The sequence below is a fragment of the Lotus japonicus genome, chromosome 3 (genome assembly GCF_012489685.1).
Source record: "Lotus japonicus ecotype B-129 chromosome 3, LjGifu_v1.2".
NCBI classification, from domain to species: domain Eukaryota; kingdom Viridiplantae; phylum Streptophyta; class Magnoliopsida; order Fabales; family Fabaceae; genus Lotus; species Lotus japonicus.
Window position 1 is genome coordinate 1253084 of NC_080043.1, and position 19725 is coordinate 1272808.

Below are 19725 nucleotides of genomic sequence, written 5' to 3' on the forward strand. Positions count from 1 at the left end.
TGCAGCTCCATAACTTTTGACAATCTCATTCTCTTAGTGAGTCCTATGTGGGACGTTTTATTTTTCAATTTGTCTTGTTTTCGCTACAACTTTTATTTCTGCTGAGTTGTCTTTTGTTCATCGCTCTAGAAATGCAGCGGCTAATTTCCTTGCGAAAATTTCTTTATAAATGTCAAATTGGGTTTTAATAGAGGAAGACCGGTACCCTGGTAGTGGTTTGACTCCTTTCGTATATTATGATGTATTGAGCACTGACATGTTCCCTGATTTATCGATTTTGAACTTACTGTAAATAAATTATTTTCTCCATTATATTTTTATACCTACTTAGTGATTTTTAAACAAAATAAAATCTTCATGAAATTAGTTATACTTTTCTCAATTATCATTTGAATAATCCAAATATTAGCAAATAAAAATTACAAATTCATACAAAAAAAATTAACAAAATAATAGAATTCTTTAATCTTCTCTAAACATAAATAGGAATGAAGGTAGTATATTTTAAATACCAAAAAAAAAGAAGGTAGTATATTTTGTAATAATTAATTCCATTTCAAACATTTATAAGGTTACACTACTGAAAATTTAATCATTTTTATTATTATTCAAGTTTTCTCTGCATAAAATGATATTTTAGTTTAGACACTATTTTTTTAAGCCTCTCTCTTGATTCTTGAGTAATTTAGATGAATCCAACAAAGTGAGTGAAGCTCTGGATGCAGACAAATGAAGATAAAGTATATTATCAATAATTTAATATGGTCTCAACTCTCATATACTGACATTGCCACATTAGAGAGAGAGAGCCATGGTGGCTTTTAGCCTTTTACAGTGTGAATTTGAGAAATGTGAACTCACATGTCTGCCCAAGGACTTTTCTAAAGGAAAGGTTGGTTCTGTTTCATTCTGTCTCTTATTCTGCAAATATGGTTGTAAATTTCTTAGAGAATAATAGAAAGAAAAAAAACCATTTGGGACAGTGTGGTGGATTCTCTTACTGTTAATTTTCTGTGACATTGGAGATGTTGGATGTTATGTTGACAATGTCTTTGAGTAATCCATCCCAGACATCATTGTGTTTTGTAACAAATCCTTGTCCTAGATATTTGTGCAAGCCAAGGTTGTGGCAACTTCAAGCTACACCCCCATCTTCAATTATATTGAATGCAGATGAAAGTGGGAAATTTTCCAGAAACCTTCATGGCTCAAACCTTGTATCAGGAAAGGGTGAAGAATCTGGTGCTCCTTTTCTCACTCAGGGAAGCAGTGTTGGTATAATTGGAGGGTTTTCTGTTGATGCCACCCTCAACTTCATAAGCAAACTTGTGGAGTTGAGTTCAGAAGATGGAAGAAGAACAAGTTCCAATATTCCTTTTGTGCTTTGTTCTGATCCTGTGTTGAACAAGGAGCTTCTTTCCTATGAAAGGAGTTGTTTTGTTGCAAGTAAAGGGGAAAGTTTGAAACCTGATTGTTATTCTCAGATTGTGCAGAGTCTTAGAAGCAAGAGGGCTTTTCTTGAGAATTCTGGGGCTGGTTGCATAGTCATGCCTTGTAATGTGTCACATTCTTGGTATGAACAAGTATCCAAGGGTTGTTCTGTCACATTTCTTCACATGGCTGAGTGTGTTGCCAAGGAGCTCAAGGAAGCAAAGTTAAAGCCACTTGAAGCTGGTAGCCCTTTGCGGATTGGAGTGCTCGCAACAAATGCAACTCTTGCAGCAGGTTTCTATAAGGAGAAGCTTCAGAATGAAGTAAGTTCAGAGTACCAGGTTTCTAAATGTTAACAGCATATCTTATTAGTGTAGGACATGCTTAGGAGTAAGTATATGCTATAGGAAACTTCAGAACCAAATAAGTTCTTCATGAATATGAACATAGCTTGTGTTTGGCTTCCTTTTGGAACCTTAGAATCAATTCTCATCGGGCGAAATCACTTTTGGATGATTAAATGGATGTTCAGGAATCATCTCGAAGAATTGATTCCGATAATAAATTTTGCGGAGAATTCAGAGTAGCAGCTACCTTGTTCTGTGTACACAATCAATTGTGAAAACTTTCAACTGGATTTTAAAAAATTACCCTGCAGAAATCACTTTTTTCATAAATGTACCCAAACTTTAAATATCTTCATTTTCAACTCACTTCTACCATAATTAGTTTTACCAAAATCTATTCTGACAATATTGATCCAAACACTATTAGTGTGTGACAGCACAAGAGAACAAGGAGCACTGAGAAATGCACATTACAGTATTGCTTGTTCAGTGCACCTTTAGAATGCATTATGTGATGCATAGCTTTATAAGCTACTTTTCAAAGTCAGTTGCCTTCTTGGTTTCTTATTAGTATCAAATAAGTGCAGCATATTCGATAGTGTTTCCACAGATTTGTAAGTATTAAATTTCGTAACTGTAACAAAATGTGAAGGCTGAAGGCAGTTCATTTTCACTTGCATATAATATAGGAAGCTACAATTTATAATGTGAAATGTGGTTGATGGAAGTGATTGCCTGAGACTAAGTAAGGGGGAACTTCAAATATTGTCAAATGTGAGATTCCTAACTCAATATTTTAGCAATTCGTAACTTCTAGTTTATTATCTATGTACATTGCTGGGAACTCTATGCTTATAATGAGTGTAATTTGTTTATATTGTTTGTGGTTCTTAATTTTATTTGACATGTGCTAACAGTATTTTCTCATATGCCAAAACAAAACACCAGAGTCATGTTTTCTTTCTCATGGTTCATGAAGATCCAATTTCATATTCTGTTAGTTTCTTATTTATGAACATGGAGCAGATTGTCAAATATGTACTTCATAGGCACTAGTTATTTTGCACTTTTTCTGCAATGCTTATAGAAGAAAGACCATGTTGAAGTGTGTTGACAAGCTATACAAATTTAGATAGTTGTTAATCTTATTTACTTATCTTCAGGGATTTGAGGTTGTACTACCTGATAGAGCAACCATGGAGCATACAGTAATACCTGCAACTGAAGCTTTGGACAGAAAGGACAGGGAAGGGGCATGCAATCTATTGAGAATTGCACTTCAAGTTCTTCTGGTGAGGGCAGTTAATACTGTTATCCTTGCTTCTGACGAGATGCGGGGTCTCTTGCCCCATGACGATCCTCTTCTCAAGAAATGTATTGATCCGTTAGACGCCTTAGCCCGATCAACTATCAACTGGGTAAGATCCTCTGGAGATAATACATGAACAACAATAGAAAGCAACTGTTGTATTTCATTGTGTCAATATTCTTTTTATCTCATTGATATTATGCATTTCATTTATAATACTCTTGATTTTACCAATATTGTAATCAAGCCAAAATGTATGTTTAGTATCAGAGCATGTATTCCTTCTGTGTTCGCAAATCAAGTTTATTTTACCTTAAAGAACTTAACCCTAATTTTAGTTCTAATAAGGTCATTGCTTGTGAATGTATTATCATCTATTGAAATTTGAATAGTTCTTGATATCAGATATGGCAGGAAATAATGGAATACCATGTCAACATCTGGTCCAAGTCCAACAGTTGCTTCCCGTTTATGATTTTACTTTCTTTGGAACTTTCTTTGTGCTGAACTAATGCTATTTTCATTACTTGGGCCATAACAGGAAGGAACATTGTCATTAATGTCTTAAGCGCTAACACATAATAGTGACATATTTGTCATGCTTTATACAAAGATATCTACTAATATCTACACGAAATGTTGAAACATTTACAAAAAAAGGGGGTCAGAATGGTAGTGAAGTAAAGTCCTTGACTCCTGCATCTTTCTCCTTAATAGAAATAACCAAGTTTTGGGGTAGCACTTCACTTGTCAAGTTTGCTAAGCGAGCTATGGTGCAGGGACAAATCTTAAATCCAATCAGCATAGATGCCACTGATTTTTCGCAGGTCATTTTTCTTGAACATGAACTTCACAGCATATGGTTCATTCTTGCGCAAAGAGCTAGCTTCCACTGTGTTGGTCGAGGCATTTGTAGCAGCAGCAGAAGTTTGCATTACCCTGTATTCTGCATAAGAGTATCGATCATGTTTCCCTTGTTCTGCATTGGCAAAAATTGAAGTCAGAATTAACTTACAAGTTACACAGATTTATTGATAATCTCTATTGAGTCCAAAAGTGTCATACTAAATATTTTACAAGTTAGCATCTAACACACCAATTCTGTTCTCAACCATGAAAAACAAATTTCAGTTTTACTTCATTCTAAAAGGAAAACAAACGCAGCTTGTTTTTATCAGATCACACAATTCAAAGCATGGCAACCTTAGAACTATACATTAGTATGTTTGGACCATCCTACTATTCGTCAGAATCAATTCAAAAACACAACAGCTACTCACACAAGCTTCTCATCATAATTGATTTTAACTTTGGAACCAATTGTAGAAGAATTTACATACATGCATTTTATTACTTCTTACAAGTGATTATGACGCTCACTACCGCATAACCAAACACGCTATAACTTGGTGACTGCTCTCAGTAAGGATTTCAGCATAGTTTGACTCATGACTAGACTAGCCTCACAACAGCAGTGTTTTGGGTCTAATCATCTTTTTCACCTAAGACCATGTCTATACTAATTCAATTATAAACATTTTTAATTCCCAAGAACCCCTTGGGATGTCAATCTAGCTAAATTTGCAGGTGTAAAAGGCTCAAATAGCTAAGCTTGTTGTAAAATCAAAATCAGATCAAATAACATAACACAATTTCATGGCATCAACATTAAATCTAATGCCAACTTGCCAAGACATTATTACAACAATCCCCCTATGCTTGTAGTAAAATCAACATCAGATAAAACAACAGAACACAATTTCATGGCATCAACAATGACTCAAATGCCTCAAGTTTTCATTTTTATGCAATAGAAATAATACCCATTTGGCCATTTCGTTCAGATAACCAAAATAAACAGGAAAAAACTGCAAATGAAAGAAAAACAAAAAACAAAGAAGCAAAGAAGAATCAACAATCAATAGTATACCTTGTGGTGGATGACGAGAAACCTCGCGGACCCAGTTTGGATAATCAACATTTCTGGCGGTTGAAGAATGACGGAAACGACAGGAGTGACCATAGGTGCAGTGTTTGTTCCGAGAGAACATTCTGCAAAGTTGGGGGTTTGGTGGTTGAATGTTGTTGAGTCTGTTGAGTTCAGCAATGCCGTGTGCGAAGTTGCATTTGGACCCAAAACCGCACATACCATGTTGCTGGAATCTTCTGCAGAGCTGAGTTTTCTTGAAGCTGCTATGATGATGATGATGATGGTGGTGGTGGTGGTTAAGGGGTGGTGGTGGTAGTGCCAGTTTGGGTTTCTTGAAATGTGGTTGTTCTTGTGGTTCCATCATCATCATCATCATGTTTGTGTAGGAACTCATGATCAAAATGAAAATGAAAATGGTCTTGTTTTCTTGCTATGAGAGTGAGTGAGTGAGTGAGTTTCAGTGACTAGTGAGTGTTGTATGCAATGCAAGCAAGCACACAGAGAAAAGAAGAGAATATGAAGAGTCAAATCAAATCAAGAATGGGGATTGGAGAAGCAGAAAAGGACAGAGACTTTTGTGTATTAAGGCCTTTGGGCTTCAATGTTGGACCCTAGTACACAAAACTTGTTGGATTTTGTCTTTTTCTTCAAAAATTCTCAAAGTCTAAATGAAAATGGTTAAGCATTGGATTACCAAAGAACGAGCACTAATTTACTCATAAGACAACAAAGAAGAGTTTGAACTCGCAAACGATTGCGTGAGAAGATAATAATGTCTTCCCACATTTATAAGTAGGGGAAGCAGGGAAAACTTCTAGAATCCTCTCCCCGATCAGCTCAGATTTCCTCCTTCAATGAATCAGAGATTTTAAGTACTTATGCACCCTATCTACGTCTTATAAGTCGAGAATCTGCAAGAATGAGGTCATAATTGAGATAAGAAAAGTCTATATGAGAGCCGACACTTGAATTGGTACTTCAATCCTCTTCCTCATAATTGATTATTACTTATGGTAATACATCATTTACGTAAAGGGAATGTCTCACAGATTGTAAAGGATTTAGATTGTAAAGGGGTCAGAGAGCGGATAAAGTAAACCGGATTGGTTAGATATCACAAGGTTATCCAAAAATAATAATCATTTCGGAAGTCTTACATTAAGACTTCCTAGAGACTTGGTGTCATAAGTATAACGACCATGTCTATAAATATATGTTTAGTTGTTCATTTGCGTAAGCATTACTCATTTTGCTAACTCATTAATTGCAACTTTGGTCCTTGACGTTTACCAATTCCACGATTTTAGTCCCCCACCTAATTTAATTACACAGATGGTCCCTGACTTTGCTGGCAGTCTGCAACGTTGGTCCTACCGTTTGTTTGTTAATTGAGGAGATTTACGTGGATGGTCACTTAGCTGATGTGGAAGTTGAATTGGAGAAAGAAAGAGACCAGCAACTGATTCAACCTTCTTCCTCGCCTCTAGGGACTCGTTCGTTCTTTATCTCTTCCATTTTCGCTAAATCTCAAGCTTCGAAACATCTTCCTCACAGTGCTCTGTTTTTTAAGGAGGAAGAGGGTAGAAGATGACCGTTGCAGGTCTCACGTGCAACTCATGTGCTTCCCTCTCTCTTCGGTCCTTCTTTCTCTCTCCAATTGGACATCCACGTAAGCCTCCTCCGTTAACAAATAAACGACATGACCAACATTGCAGACGGGCAGCAAAGTCAGGGACCATCCGTGTAATTAAATTAGGTGAGGGACTAAAATTGTGGAATTGGTAAACGTCAGGGACCAAAGTTGCAATTAAGCCATTCTTTTATGACTTGAGATTCTCTCTCTTTTCTCTCATATGAACTTGAGCTTCAAAATCTCTTTATAAATACCCCCATTGTGTCACCGTGGCTTCAATGGTAAGAAGAACCTTTCAAAGTCGTGCACCACCATCAAAGAAAAAAACAAACTTTCAATTCAAGAACAATATCAAATATTTGTGTAAAAAAATTGATCTCTACGACTAAAGATATTCGTTATCGAAGGTAGTTCACCCAACTGCACATTCAAAACTTGAACTTGAGATAACTAAGATTGTTGGATCAACATTTTTCAATTGATCCAAGATTGGTGATAAATAGTAAGGTCTTATCTAAAAGTAACTAAAAAAGATCAACTTATTATTCGGATGAGATGACTCTAGAAGAAATGAAATAGCTAGAAGAGGATTGAAGAGAAATACCACACTACACTTGTTTTGATGGCCATATACACAACATAATTGAGGAAGAAATTTATTTTGATGCCATAACAAAATTCCTCCATCTTATGAGAGAAGAATGTGAAGAGAAGGAACTTTCTCTTCTTTACTCTTATTTCTTTGTCTCATTCTCACCACAGTAAAATTATTTTTTAAATCAACGTTTCTCCATTTCTTTCTACACATCCAAACTTACAAATTTTAACATTTCTTTCTTTCATATTTTTTATTCATTTGAATAAATCTTGAATTCTCAAACCAGTTGATCTTAAACTGGTTGGGAATTTCCCAGCAGTTTAAGGGTTGATCTATTTCAAAGCTTTAAAAAGAGACCTTAATGACCAACTTATGAGCCTAATCGAGCACTATCCTTAATGGAGAAAGGGAGAAATGGAGAAAGAATGGAAGAAATGGAGAAAGAATGAATGAAGAATTGTGTGAAAATGTTGGCTATTTATAGAATCCGAAATTGCCATAGAAATTAACGGATTATCATAGGAATTTAACGGTCAAATTAGTGTGTAACATGTGCTTTAATTGGGAATTGAGAGTTTGGGAAAGTGAAAGTTTTTGATTGTGCATCAGTTGCAGTCAAAGTGGCCGGCATCGCACTTTCAAAGTGGGCAGGTAACTCATAAGTGCGAAATTTACTCAATTTTCCTTGTTGATTTTAACACTTATCCATTCTAAATGTGAAAAATATCTCTCAAATTATCCCTCAATAGGTTAAAATAGTAGATAATTAGCTTTTATATAGATCCTATAGGAAATATGATTGTGATAAGTATTAAGTCCTTTGTTTTTGTTTGTAGTAGAAAGATCAAAAGGATCCAAGCAAAGGAAGATCATAGCCCAAATTGAAGATTTTAGCTTAAGCCAAAATTCTAGCTTAAGCTAAAGAAGAGTTAAAGAAGAGATAATAAAGTTGACATCATGGATGGTTTAAGCCCAAATATTCATGAGATTGAAGCACAGACGTTGTGTGTGATGATTGAGATTTTGACTTAAGTCATATTTGTTTGTGCTTAAGCTAAAAATAGTTACCTAGCTTTGAAGAAACCTTTTGGCTTAAGCTAGAAGTGGTTGAGCTTAAGCCTAAAAGTTGCAGAATTTTATTATAAACGCCACGTTCAGATCTATTTTCAGAACGAGAGAGACCCATTCACGAAAATCAGAGATAATCACTTGGGAAAAAAGGGGAACTTGAAGAAATAAAGGGCTCTGTACCTTCCGTCGAGTTGGGGACACGCCGATGACGGCACGAGCCATCTTTTTCTTCTCTTTTCCTTCTAGTAAGCTTTAAAGCTTCCATGGAAATGGATAGTTAAACTTCTGTGTGTTGGGATTAGATGTAATATTTTAATTTCTATATATTCATCTTGATTTTCATGTATAAGTTCATGCTCTTTGTGATGATTTCAATGTGTTATCTTGGTCTTAATGCTAGTTTTAGAATGATCAACTAGAACTTTATCTTGGATTTGATAGCTTAAGTGGGAACTTTGTTCTTGAATCTGAAATAGATAATCTCATCTATTGAATATAAGATCTAGGAATAGGGTTAGTTCAATAGTCAAATAACACCCTAGTTTAATGATACTTGCTTTCTTAATTATTCAAGGAATTGATGATTAGTTAGTGAGTTGATGATCTTTTTCATGAGGGAACTACGAAGAAGTTAAGACATGGTGTGATGAAATCAAACATTGAGCATGACTTATATGTGAGATCATAGAATTCTTAAAGGTTAACTGATGAACTCCGATTCTAACCGTTTTCCCAACTTGTTTACAACCCGTTTTTGTTACTGCTTTCCTTTAATTTTATAACGTTTGATAAACAATCAACTGATCTTTGATGAACTCATTGCTTAAGTAATTTTACTAAAGAACGACATTTGTATTAGCAATTCCCCGTGAATACGACAAAACCTTTTACTATACTACAATTGAGTCTTGGGAGATTCAAAAGTTGTTAGTTTCAACAGCAGGTATGATTCTCCTCTCTCTCCCTTCTCCTCTTTTCTTATTTCAGTTGCATCCTTGCATTGTTCTATGCTTGTTCCATCTCAGGTATGGTTCATTCTTTCTTGTCACAAATTTTCCTCTTCTTCTAGTTTCCGGGTCTTGCCCCCTCCCGCTCCCCATTGTAAAAATCAAATCTTTTTCTGGTTTTCTTTTCTCTCATTCATGTTTATGGCTACATAATACTTCTGATGATGTCTTCTTTTTTCTTATTTCCGTTGCAGTTGCTCTGACTGTGTTCACGTATGGTTCAATTCTTTCGTGGTAATTGTATGGGTTCAATTCTTATTTCATTTTGCACTGCTTACCCTCTTGTCATAGTGTTTTTTTTTTCCTCATGTTTGTAATTATTATTTTTGTCCTGTTTGCACTGGTAATTTACTTTTGATTCTGGGTATTAGGTTTTGATAACAGAAATCGGCTTCTGGGCTCATAATAAATGGATTTAGGAGCTGAAATGGTGTGAATATGTCATTGGCAACATCCAGAGGAATGACTTAATGAGGATTATTTATGCGATTCAGTTGGTGAGAGAGACAAGACTCTTTGTGTTGGATAAAGGAAGGAATTGGGAATTATACAATGAGTTATGCGTATGAAGAACTTATGAATTTTGACAGATGACCATGTGTTCAGTTATTCGTGGAGTGCATTGGTACTGTCGAATGTCATTGCTTTGGGGTGGCGAGTCCTCCTTGATCGGGTTCAGACGAGAGTTAATCTGCTAAAACGAGATGTTCCCATTCCTTCTGTTGCTTGTCCCTTCTGTTCGCAGGAGGAGGATCAAGTCGATAGATCACCTCTTCTTCTTTTGTCTGCTCGCGTGGCAAGTGTGGGTTGCGGTGGTTAAATGGCTAGGGTGGATTGTTGTTTTTCCGAGATCTGCGAAGGAACACATACAACAATCTCTTGGGGGCTGGCCGACGAAGACCCGCAAGGGACTTTTGGTGGTGTGCGGCCAGCAACAATTTGGCCGCTATGGATTGGAAGGAATTGTAAGGTTTTTAGGGAAGAGGAGGCACAATTTGATGGTATTCTTGAACAACTTAAATTCAAATCTAGCCAATTTCTTGTTTTGAAGTTTTGTATGTTCATGCGAATTTTGCAAGTTCTAGAACCTTGAATCACAACTTTTTCGCTTGTGGTTCATGTTTGTTACGGGTTAGTGTACCCCTTGTACCATCTTAATAAAATTGCTTATAGAAAAACATATAGGGTAGAGTACCATGCGAATAATAATTCTTAATAAATATTTTACAAAGTATGAACAACAAGTCTAGCACATATGATAAATAGTCGAGTTTTTTACGTAAATAGTCCAGTATTCAATATCTGAGAGAGACTTACATATTTAACGTGCTATAAATATGCTTAATTTAATATGATTGCTAAACTTCTGAGAAATTAAACGGTCACAAAGTGTATAATATCATACTCAACGTATAATTATATTTTAAAATATGTGATGATATGTGTTACAATGAAATAATTGAATGGAATAACCAAATAATGTTTTCTTTAAAAAGCCAGGCTTGAACTTAAGGCCCTTGATTTTAAATCATGTTTTCTTTTATTATTCTTAGTTTCTTACGATTACCATTTACCATCACTATTACCACCCCTACCTTAATCATAAAGGTGGAGAACCAAGATTTTACCACACAAATGTGGGGAACACAGATCCAAGTACATTAACAAAGGAGCAAGATTTTAACATGTTGATTCGATCAACGGAAATTCAAATATACTAGTATTTTTTTATGAACCGAATAACAGAGCTAGAAAGGTCAAACTCGTATGGTTATATCGGCATCGGGACCTTTTTGATGTTTTGGAGGATCTTAACTACACTCCAGCTTGGAATGAGTTGTTTTTATCCCTTGGCCGCCAAAAAAGGATTAGCCCTTGGCAACCAGTGGTTAGTAATCCTCTAACATTTTGTTATGTGGGTTTATTTTATTCTACTTGTCTATTCACATATTCTTATATCACCCCTCATCATGGTTTTTTTTATCTCCCTAACCATTTTCAACATATTGATTTGATTATAATAAAAATGGCTGAGAAAATTCCGTTTTCTTGGAGACCAAGACTTAAGGGAGGGGAAAAATACTATGAATTGTGCACTTTAAGAAGAATCACTTATCGTTTGTTTGACACTATGGTCATGTACAATCCTGGAGCTATTGATACACATATTGGCAAGGTTATCAGACTTTATGAAGGGAATAACCGAGTTAGAAAGGTCAAATTAGTGTGGTTGTATCGGCCGCGAGATCTTCGCGATGTTTGGGATGACCTGAACCACACCCCCGCATGGAATGAACTCTTCTTGTCACTTGGGCGTCAAGAACAGATTACCTACTAACCAGACTTTATGAAGGGGATATTATTTCTTTTTCAAGTCCCCAATTTTAGCTTTGTCCGAAAAGCCAAAAACAAAAAGAATATGAAGCCCATACAAAGTTTACATAATCAACATCATACAACTGTGAGGTAAGCGTAGAAGTATTCACTTTTAAAAAACAATAAATGATATTATAGAAATTATTTAAAAAAATATTTAGATAGGATGAAGTAAAAATAATTTTAAATATATAAATTTAATTAAAAGGAGAAAAATCCATTTACTCCATTTTTAATAATATTTTATAAACTATATATTTAATAAATTTAACTTTGAATGAAAATTTGCATGTGAAATTAATAACTATCTTTTTACAAGAGGAAGGCATCATTCTAGTAATTTGCTTGTGAATAGAAAATATATTATTCAACATATTATAACTAGGGTTTTGATTTATTTACATTTTTATTTTTCTTCCATCTATTTTTTTTTTTTTTGAAATTTTCTTCCATCTCATTTACATTAACTTTATCTTTATATTTTTCTCTTTGTCTTTAAACACATATATAGATAGTAAAAATGTATTATATGTTTGTTATGTAAGCATACATTTTAAATGTGTTTTATAAACATGCATTTTGTTATTCTTGAATTAGAATACCTAGACTCTATGAGAAATCTAGAAGTGTCTAAATATTTTGAATTTCTATTTATAAGTATGATAAATATATGTAAAAAAATAACTTACTTATTATTGATATATTTTTATTAAATAATTATTAAAAATTATAATTTTTAATAAAATATTTACAGTATACATTTATTAAAAAATAAACAAAAAGTATTACGCTGAATCACATCTCTATGCCAGAACTGAGCCACATCCTACAATCTTGTCACCACCTTAACTATATATAAAGAGAATAGAATAGAATGACAAGTTAATTATTTAGGGCTAAAGAAAACCCCAAACACCCACTACTACCAGCCACACCGAGATAGCACAACAACCACCATCTGAAACACTATGGAATAGTAGATTACTCCATGCAAAAATTCACATCTCAAGTTTCGCATCGCCATTTTCCGATCACACAGAGTGTGAGCACTTTTTAGGCCCAATGTCCATGCCGCCGAAATAAATCCCTGATGAGAAACCCGATGCGGAAGAAGAGGAAGGGAAGTGTGGGTTCTGCCTCTTCATGAAAGGCGGTGGTTGCAGGACGCATACGTTAGTTGGGAGAATTGCGTGCAAGAGGCCGAGAACAACAAGGAGGACCTCATCGAGAAGTGAACTCAGGTGATGGTAGTGCTGAAAAAGTGTATGGATGCTCATGATGATTACTACGAACCCACTCTCAAGGCTGAGAAAGAACAAGCACTCGCTGAATTGGAGGATGAAAAGCAGAGAGAGACTGAGGTAGAGGTAGGAGAGAGAGGGATAATCTCAATTTTAATTCAAATTATGTATAGTTTATTAATTGTATTAGCATTGTGATGATAGGTAATTTATCTCTGTTCATTCAATTTTTTGTTTATGGTTGGAATTTGCACGAATTTCTATTCTCTAAGAGCATCTCCAATGCAAGGTTCTTAGTTCTTATTTTTAAGTTAAGAACTAAGAACTGAGTTCTTAACCACTGGAGGGGATGACGTGGAGTTATTAGTTCTTAAAAATAAGAACTAGGTTCTTATATAAGAAGTTTTACTTTTTGAGTTCATAGCATAAAAAATTAATTTTTTTCTCTCAAATTCATTTAATTTAAGTGTTGAATTAGCATTTAAATTTAAATTTAAATTATATGAAAATAAAAAATATTAATATAATGGTATTGTGAGACCAGATGAATAGTGCTAAGAACTAAAAACTCATGGTTGGAACAAAATTTGCAAAGAGTTTCTTAAGCACAAGTGGCAGTACGAACCCACATAAATAATGCTTAGAACTAAGAATTAAGAAAAGTGATATACGAATACCTTTTTAGTTTGTGTGTATGATCAATTGCAACATTGATGATTTAGGTTGAGTTCAATTAATGTGCTGTAATGAGTTAATGTTGAGTGTTTCTGAAAATATTCAGTTACCTAATGTTACTGATGGAGTACAGGGATAAGTCTACTGCTTGATGCTTTTGTTATTACTCCCTCCGTTTCAAAATAACTGACATTATTTTTAGCTGAATTTTATTCCTAATTATCTGCCACTTTACAAAGTTCAAGAGAACATTAATTTTATTTTACCAATTGTACCCTTCATTTATTGGTGGTAGGAAACTTGAAAAGTTAGAATTAATAAGAGAGATAAAGGGTATAATAGGAAGTTACATAATAATTTTAATAAAACAAGAACATTAATTGCTATTTCTTAATACTTGTGCAACAACCTTAAAATGTCAGTTCTATAGGAACAAAGAGAGTACTTTATAACTAAAAATTAAACTCGTGCATTACATGAGTATTTTTTAAGTTGTGTTGTTCATTATTGTTTTTTTAAAAGGTTAAAAAGTTATTAAACGGATGAAAATGTGGAATATATAGATATATCAAATGTAATTACATAGAGGAAATGTGTTAAAAACTTCATTGTACACAACATTTTTTATATATTGTGCATATGTATCATCTTTCTCAACAATAAGTATTTTCAATCCCTTTGGTGATGTTACTCTTGGCAACACAACATATAGTTGAATGTGACAGAATACATGTCTTGACAAATATAATTGCACATAGTTCAATGATTGACCTTGACTTTTGTTGATTATCATTGCATAACAAACTTTTATTAGAAATTAAGATAAAATTCCACATGGAATCATTTTTTGTCAGAACTACCTACATGTGAGTTAACAACTTAATTGCTCCAATAGATTTGCTATTTAACTCTTTCAATTGTAAAAAAAAGAATAACTATATCTTCATACCTCAAAAATGAGGTGAGGAGAGGTAGAGGAAGAGAGAGATAGGAAGAAAGGAGAGACACAGTAAATATGTGATAGGTGATTTGATTGATAGAAAAAAGAGAAATAGATAGAAATGAAGGTGAAAAAGAAGTGAAGAGGTGTGTATATAACATAACTCAAAAAAGACTCTAAAATAATACCCTATTATGATGTGATTTTTTAAGTGATGAGAAGGTTTATGTTTTTTTTGGTACATCAGAAAATAAAACAAAGCAAGGAAAGGAACTACATGCCTAACAAGTCCCTAGCCAAGATGGGACAAAGCTGAGGAGGCGGAGCCTCAGGACAAATGTAAGTACACTGGAGTCTAGACCCCACGTCAGCAAGATAATCAGCAGCTTCATTAGCATAATCATATTCTCTTCTTTTCTCTGTGTGCTTGCATTGCATTTCATACAACTTGTCCATTAGCAGCTACATAAGAGGCATTGGACGGAGCAAAATTTATGTTATGTTTTCGTAAAAAGATATCACATTTTTTAATAACTTACTCTATGTTATCCTCATAATCACTCTCATCAAAATCAAGTTCAATACTCATTGAAAAAAGCGAGAAACCAAGTTCTCTCATGTCCTTTACACTTTGTTTGGTAGGATAGAGAGAGATAGAGAAGAGAGAGTAGAGAAGAGAGAAGTTGAATAGAGAGAAATAGGTGAGAAATAGAGTAGATTATATGAGTTGTTTAGTATGGTAGAGATAAAGAAGAGAAAAATAAGAAATAATTAGATGGAGGAGAGAGAAAAAAATTAACTTTTGAATAAAAAAACATTGTTTTAACCAAAAAGTAAATTTTAGTGGGCCAGCAGCACATAGTGGTGGTTCTAAACCGCCACTAAAGTGCATAGAACAAGAAAAAAAAATAAAAAAGGAGCTTGCACCCAATCTCTTCGCAAAACGCGAAGACCATGAAAAGGGGGAAAAAGACACCCTCTATCTCTCTCTTGTCTACAGTATATGTTCACCAAACAAAGGTGATTCATCATTCTCTCCTCAATCTCTCTCTCTTGCATCTCTCTCTTCTATCTCCACTCAAACAATCAAAGCATAAAGGCTGAATAACTGATACCTTCAAAGCACTCTCCTATCACATCTAGACCGACACAGCAAAGTATGGTTCGTCAACTACATTGTGGGATAGAACCAAGGTTGGAAAAAATATTAGAGTAACATAATATAATTGCAGAAACTTTAGCTATCAGCACTCAGTTATTATCATTATCAGCAAATCTTCCTTCCCTTTTGCAAAATTTAATAAAAAAAAAAGGCATCTGTTGCTACCCAGGATCGAACTGGGGACCTTTTGCGTGTAAAGCAAACGTGATAACCACTACACCATAGCAACTTTGTTGTCAATACTTCTTGCGCAGTTTTATTTATACCTATTTAACTTTTCACATTTGCAAAAATTTGAAATTATCACTTCCTAAATCCTAATGGATAATAAAATAAAACTACAAATAAATTTATAAATCCTTATATGAAATTCTGAGAAGTAAGATATATATGTTACACTATAGTTTTATTCTTTGCAACTATGTGGTAAGAAACACATTATGTAGCTTTTTCAAATTGTTTCACATTATGTAGTCTTACTTGGGTGGGGTAGGTATGATTTGCATGACAAACAAATTGATGAACTCGCAATAGTTTGTACAAGCTATTGAAATCTTAAAAGTTCCTTCCTATTAGGATATCACTTGATGAAAAATTAGAATCTGGTCTTTCCTTAAAATTCATTTTCAAAATGATGAATCCAATACATAAATGTTGACGGTGTATCTCCTATGTTTTATCTATGTTTTCATGTCAAATAGGTTTCGCATTCGCACCACCACTAAGCTATTTACTTGATCAAGGCGAGTTTGCAGATGGAATCCTTCTCCACAATGATTTAAGTGAGCCAACTATTGGAGAGGAACTTGCTGGTCTCGGTATGCTATTTGATAACAAATTGAGAAGTGATAAAGAGCAAGATTCATCTTTTGCAGCCAAGCCTCCAAGTGCTGACTCTGTACATGTTTTGCTTACGCGCGCAAGCATTGAATGCTGATGATCGCACCCTTCTACTAGATTGCTTGTACACACAAGATGAGAAGGTCATTTTTCTACTCAACTATGTATATATTGTAATAACAAGTTACTAACTTCCCCTGTTTCTTATATGATGCTTGTGATGACTGGTGTAGCTACTTTAATCCTCTTGCAGGTTATTGCAAAATCAAATTCACAGTTGAACCCAACAAATGTCCTCAAACTCCTACACTCTCTCAGATCCATGGCTGAGTCTAGGTAACACTTGGCAGTAATAATTTATCAGGGCGTGGAATTTTTTATTTATTTGTTTAAAGTCTTACGGATAGAGTTCTATGAGTGCATGATTTGCCACATCTTGATTTTAATTTTCTAAAATGCAATTTGAAAAGGGTTATTTGAGACTTATAATCAGAGTAGTCAATAGTGCACTATAGCGGTGTAGCAGCTCCCTGCCGCTATTGAGATGAAATAGCGTCGCACCTCACTATAGCGGCCATAGCGGTGCGTATCACAGCCGAACGCAGGGAATCACAGCCCTATATGGACGATGGGGACATAATGACCCTCAGAATATATGAAAGCACTCTCTTCTTCAATCGCATTTCAAACTCTTCCCTCTCACTTCATCGACACACTCTTCCCTCTCACTTGAAGTCTCCTCTCCGGCGACCACCCCCAATTGTTGCTACTAGCTAGGAATTCTTATTTCAATGTTGATGTTTTGTACTTTAAGAGCCTTAGAGGCTAGAACTTCTTTTTACCTTGCTTTCGAGTGTTTTTTAGTTGTATTTTATTGTTCAAGACTATAACTTTTATTGCTATTATGAATGTTATGAATTTTAGGTAATACTTATCAATTGAACAGATAGAAATAAAAATAAGGCTGCTAAATATCTTTGCTAGAGTAGCATCAAATATCAACCTTCCCCATCTACAGTTTCTTGAAAAGCAACCCAACCTATAATCTTAAATGAAATTGATGCTTTTATCCTGCATCAAATTTTTTGTTGACATCAAAACAACTTTTTACCTGTCATATTCTGCATCAACTCCTGATGAAATAAAGGTATTCTCTATTTCCATGTTAGGGGTGCAATTCTGACATGTGTACTTCCATGGCTCAAGTGTCTACTTCTACAGCATGCAAGTGGGATAATGTCCCAGGAATATTCATTACATACTTTGAACTCTTTGTATCAGGTTCGATCTGTTATATCATTCATGAGAGCCTATCTGAATATCACATTTGCAACCTGTGCCTTCTAACATATTGTTTTTGTATTTCATATCTGATATTGAAAGTCATTTTGGCATCAATTTAACTGCAACATGATTGACCTTATGCATGTATATGCTACAATGTGACTAGGCATCCTCAGTGGCATTTTAGCGAATTAGTGGGGTTGTCAACCGTAGAGATAATCTATACTGTTGGTATTCAGTAAGAATACTACAGAACAATTTTGTACATGAAAAATATGAAAAGCCCTTTAAAAATCCTACCTCATTCTTTTTTTAATTCGACCAATAAGAAATTCACTCGATAAGGAAATGTATCGGAAAGAGAGTGTTACTAAAATTTCTCTTACATATATTTTGATGACTGCATTCTAGCTTTGTAAATCATCACTATTAAGTAACACATAAGCTCCGTGCATCCATTACTATAGTACTTTTGTTAATTGAATCTGTTGTTTGATTTTGTAGCTGGTTGAATCGAGAGTTTCCACATTAAAATCTGCCATTCATCTGTCAAGTTGCTTAGACGTTCTTTACCCAACGGTGAGGATTTTTCTTGGCCCTGTTTAAGGATTAGAAGAATTTGGGCCAGTTAGTTATTCATGGTTTCATTTGAACAGGTTGTTGATGAAGGTCAAACAGTGCCGGTAATCTATGAGGATAATGATGATAGTGAAGAAGAAGATTCAGAAGCCTTGGATACTGACCAAAATAGCATTTGATTTAATCCAAGGGAAGTATCTTCAAGCATCCGTGAAGAAGACCGAGAGATCCAAGGTAGTCAGAGGTGATTACACCTATCTGCTCACTGAATTGGTGGCACATACACCATTTCAATTTTGAACAAGTTATTTGAATTCTCAATCTTATTAACTAATGAGATGTACTGGACTGGTACCTTAATTTATTTTGTTGTAGCTCGTAAATTAACCATGGAAGGGGGATTTTTTTGACAATTGTTCAAGGCTATATGTAGCACATATTGAAACGATATAGCAGAAACGGTAGGTAATAGTACAACTAATTACCGCATTATCAGAATTGATGCTGTGGAAAGCTGTAAACCAATTTAATAAACACAAACTGCAGGGAAAACTAAAGAAAAACTGGTAATCTATGCGTTTGTTAGTCACGCTAAGAAGAAGATAATTTTTGTGTTTAGATTAAAAATGTGCACATAATCCAAACAAGCTAGTTCTATAAGCTAGGTCAAAATGATGTTTATTGGCGTTTTTGACCACCACTAAACATAATTTTTCCACTAAAGAACTAAAATCAAGCTCGTTTACAAAATCAAAGACTAATTAAGATTATTTTTAGTATGATGTATTATTTTATTTTTCCTTTCCAAAATATTTTGTTTAATGGATGTAAGCCCAAGCCCATAATATAGTAAAATAAAGTGTATAGATGCATGTTTTCCTTTTTTAAAATATGGTGAAAATTGAGCAAAAGTTCAACCAAATTTTAGGGTTTACATTAGTAGAACAACTCGTAGACACTACTTCTACCAATTGGTGCTTTCATCGACTTTTTCCCATGTCTTCTATAACAAATTCGATAACCCCTGATGAGATGCTTTCTACCATGGTTGTGGAGTTGTCTGCAATGTTTAGAAGACATGATCAGCTCCCCTTCCTGATAGAAGTCACGCACAACAATCTTATTAATGTAATCACAAGCTTGATTGACAAGGTAAATAACCTCACCATCCAACAACCCTAATTAAATACCTCTTCAACCCCTCCTTTTTTTTTCCGGCCATATACTTCATATCAACCACCACATTATACTTCACATCCAACCCCTAACCCCTGAGTTACAACCGAATTGTTCTGATGGATC

At 34.6% G+C, this 19725-nt stretch overlaps 2 protein-coding genes, 1 long non-coding RNA gene and 1 other non-coding gene across 4 annotated transcripts; 2 read left to right on the forward strand and 2 right to left on the reverse strand.

The window, feature by feature from the left end:
- The first annotated feature begins 788 nt into the window (after window positions 1–788).
- On the forward strand, window positions 789–3374 carry LOC130749577 (uncharacterized). Its single transcript, XM_057602958.1, has 2 exons — window positions 789–1754; window positions 2942–3374. Exons 1-2 carry the CDS (start codon window positions 1026–1028, stop codon window positions 3221–3223), a joined length of 1011 nt encoding a protein of 336 aa, XP_057458941.1. The 5' UTR covers window positions 789–1025; the 3' UTR covers window positions 3224–3374.
- Window positions 3375–3399: 25 nt separating this feature from the next.
- LOC130749578 (uncharacterized) lies at window positions 3400–5545 on the reverse strand. Its single transcript, XM_057602959.1, has 2 exons — window positions 5018–5545; window positions 3400–4066 (listed from the first exon to the last, which is right to left on the reverse strand). Exons 1-2 carry the CDS (start codon window positions 5409–5411, stop codon window positions 3876–3878), a joined length of 585 nt encoding a protein of 194 aa, XP_057458942.1. The 5' UTR covers window positions 5412–5545; the 3' UTR covers window positions 3400–3875.
- Window positions 5546–15876: 10331 nt separating this feature from the next.
- Window positions 15877–15949, reverse strand: TRNAV-UAC (transfer RNA valine (anticodon UAC)). The gene has a single exon. It is a non-coding gene; the product is annotated as a tRNA-Val (tRNA).
- Window positions 15950–17751: 1802 nt separating this feature from the next.
- On the forward strand, window positions 17752–18630 carry LOC130748226 (uncharacterized). The gene is made up of 3 exons (XR_009022624.1): window positions 17752–17841; window positions 18349–18423; window positions 18501–18630. It is a non-coding gene; the product is annotated as an uncharacterized LOC130748226 (long non-coding RNA).
- The last annotated feature ends 1095 nt before the right edge of the window (window positions 18631–19725 follow it).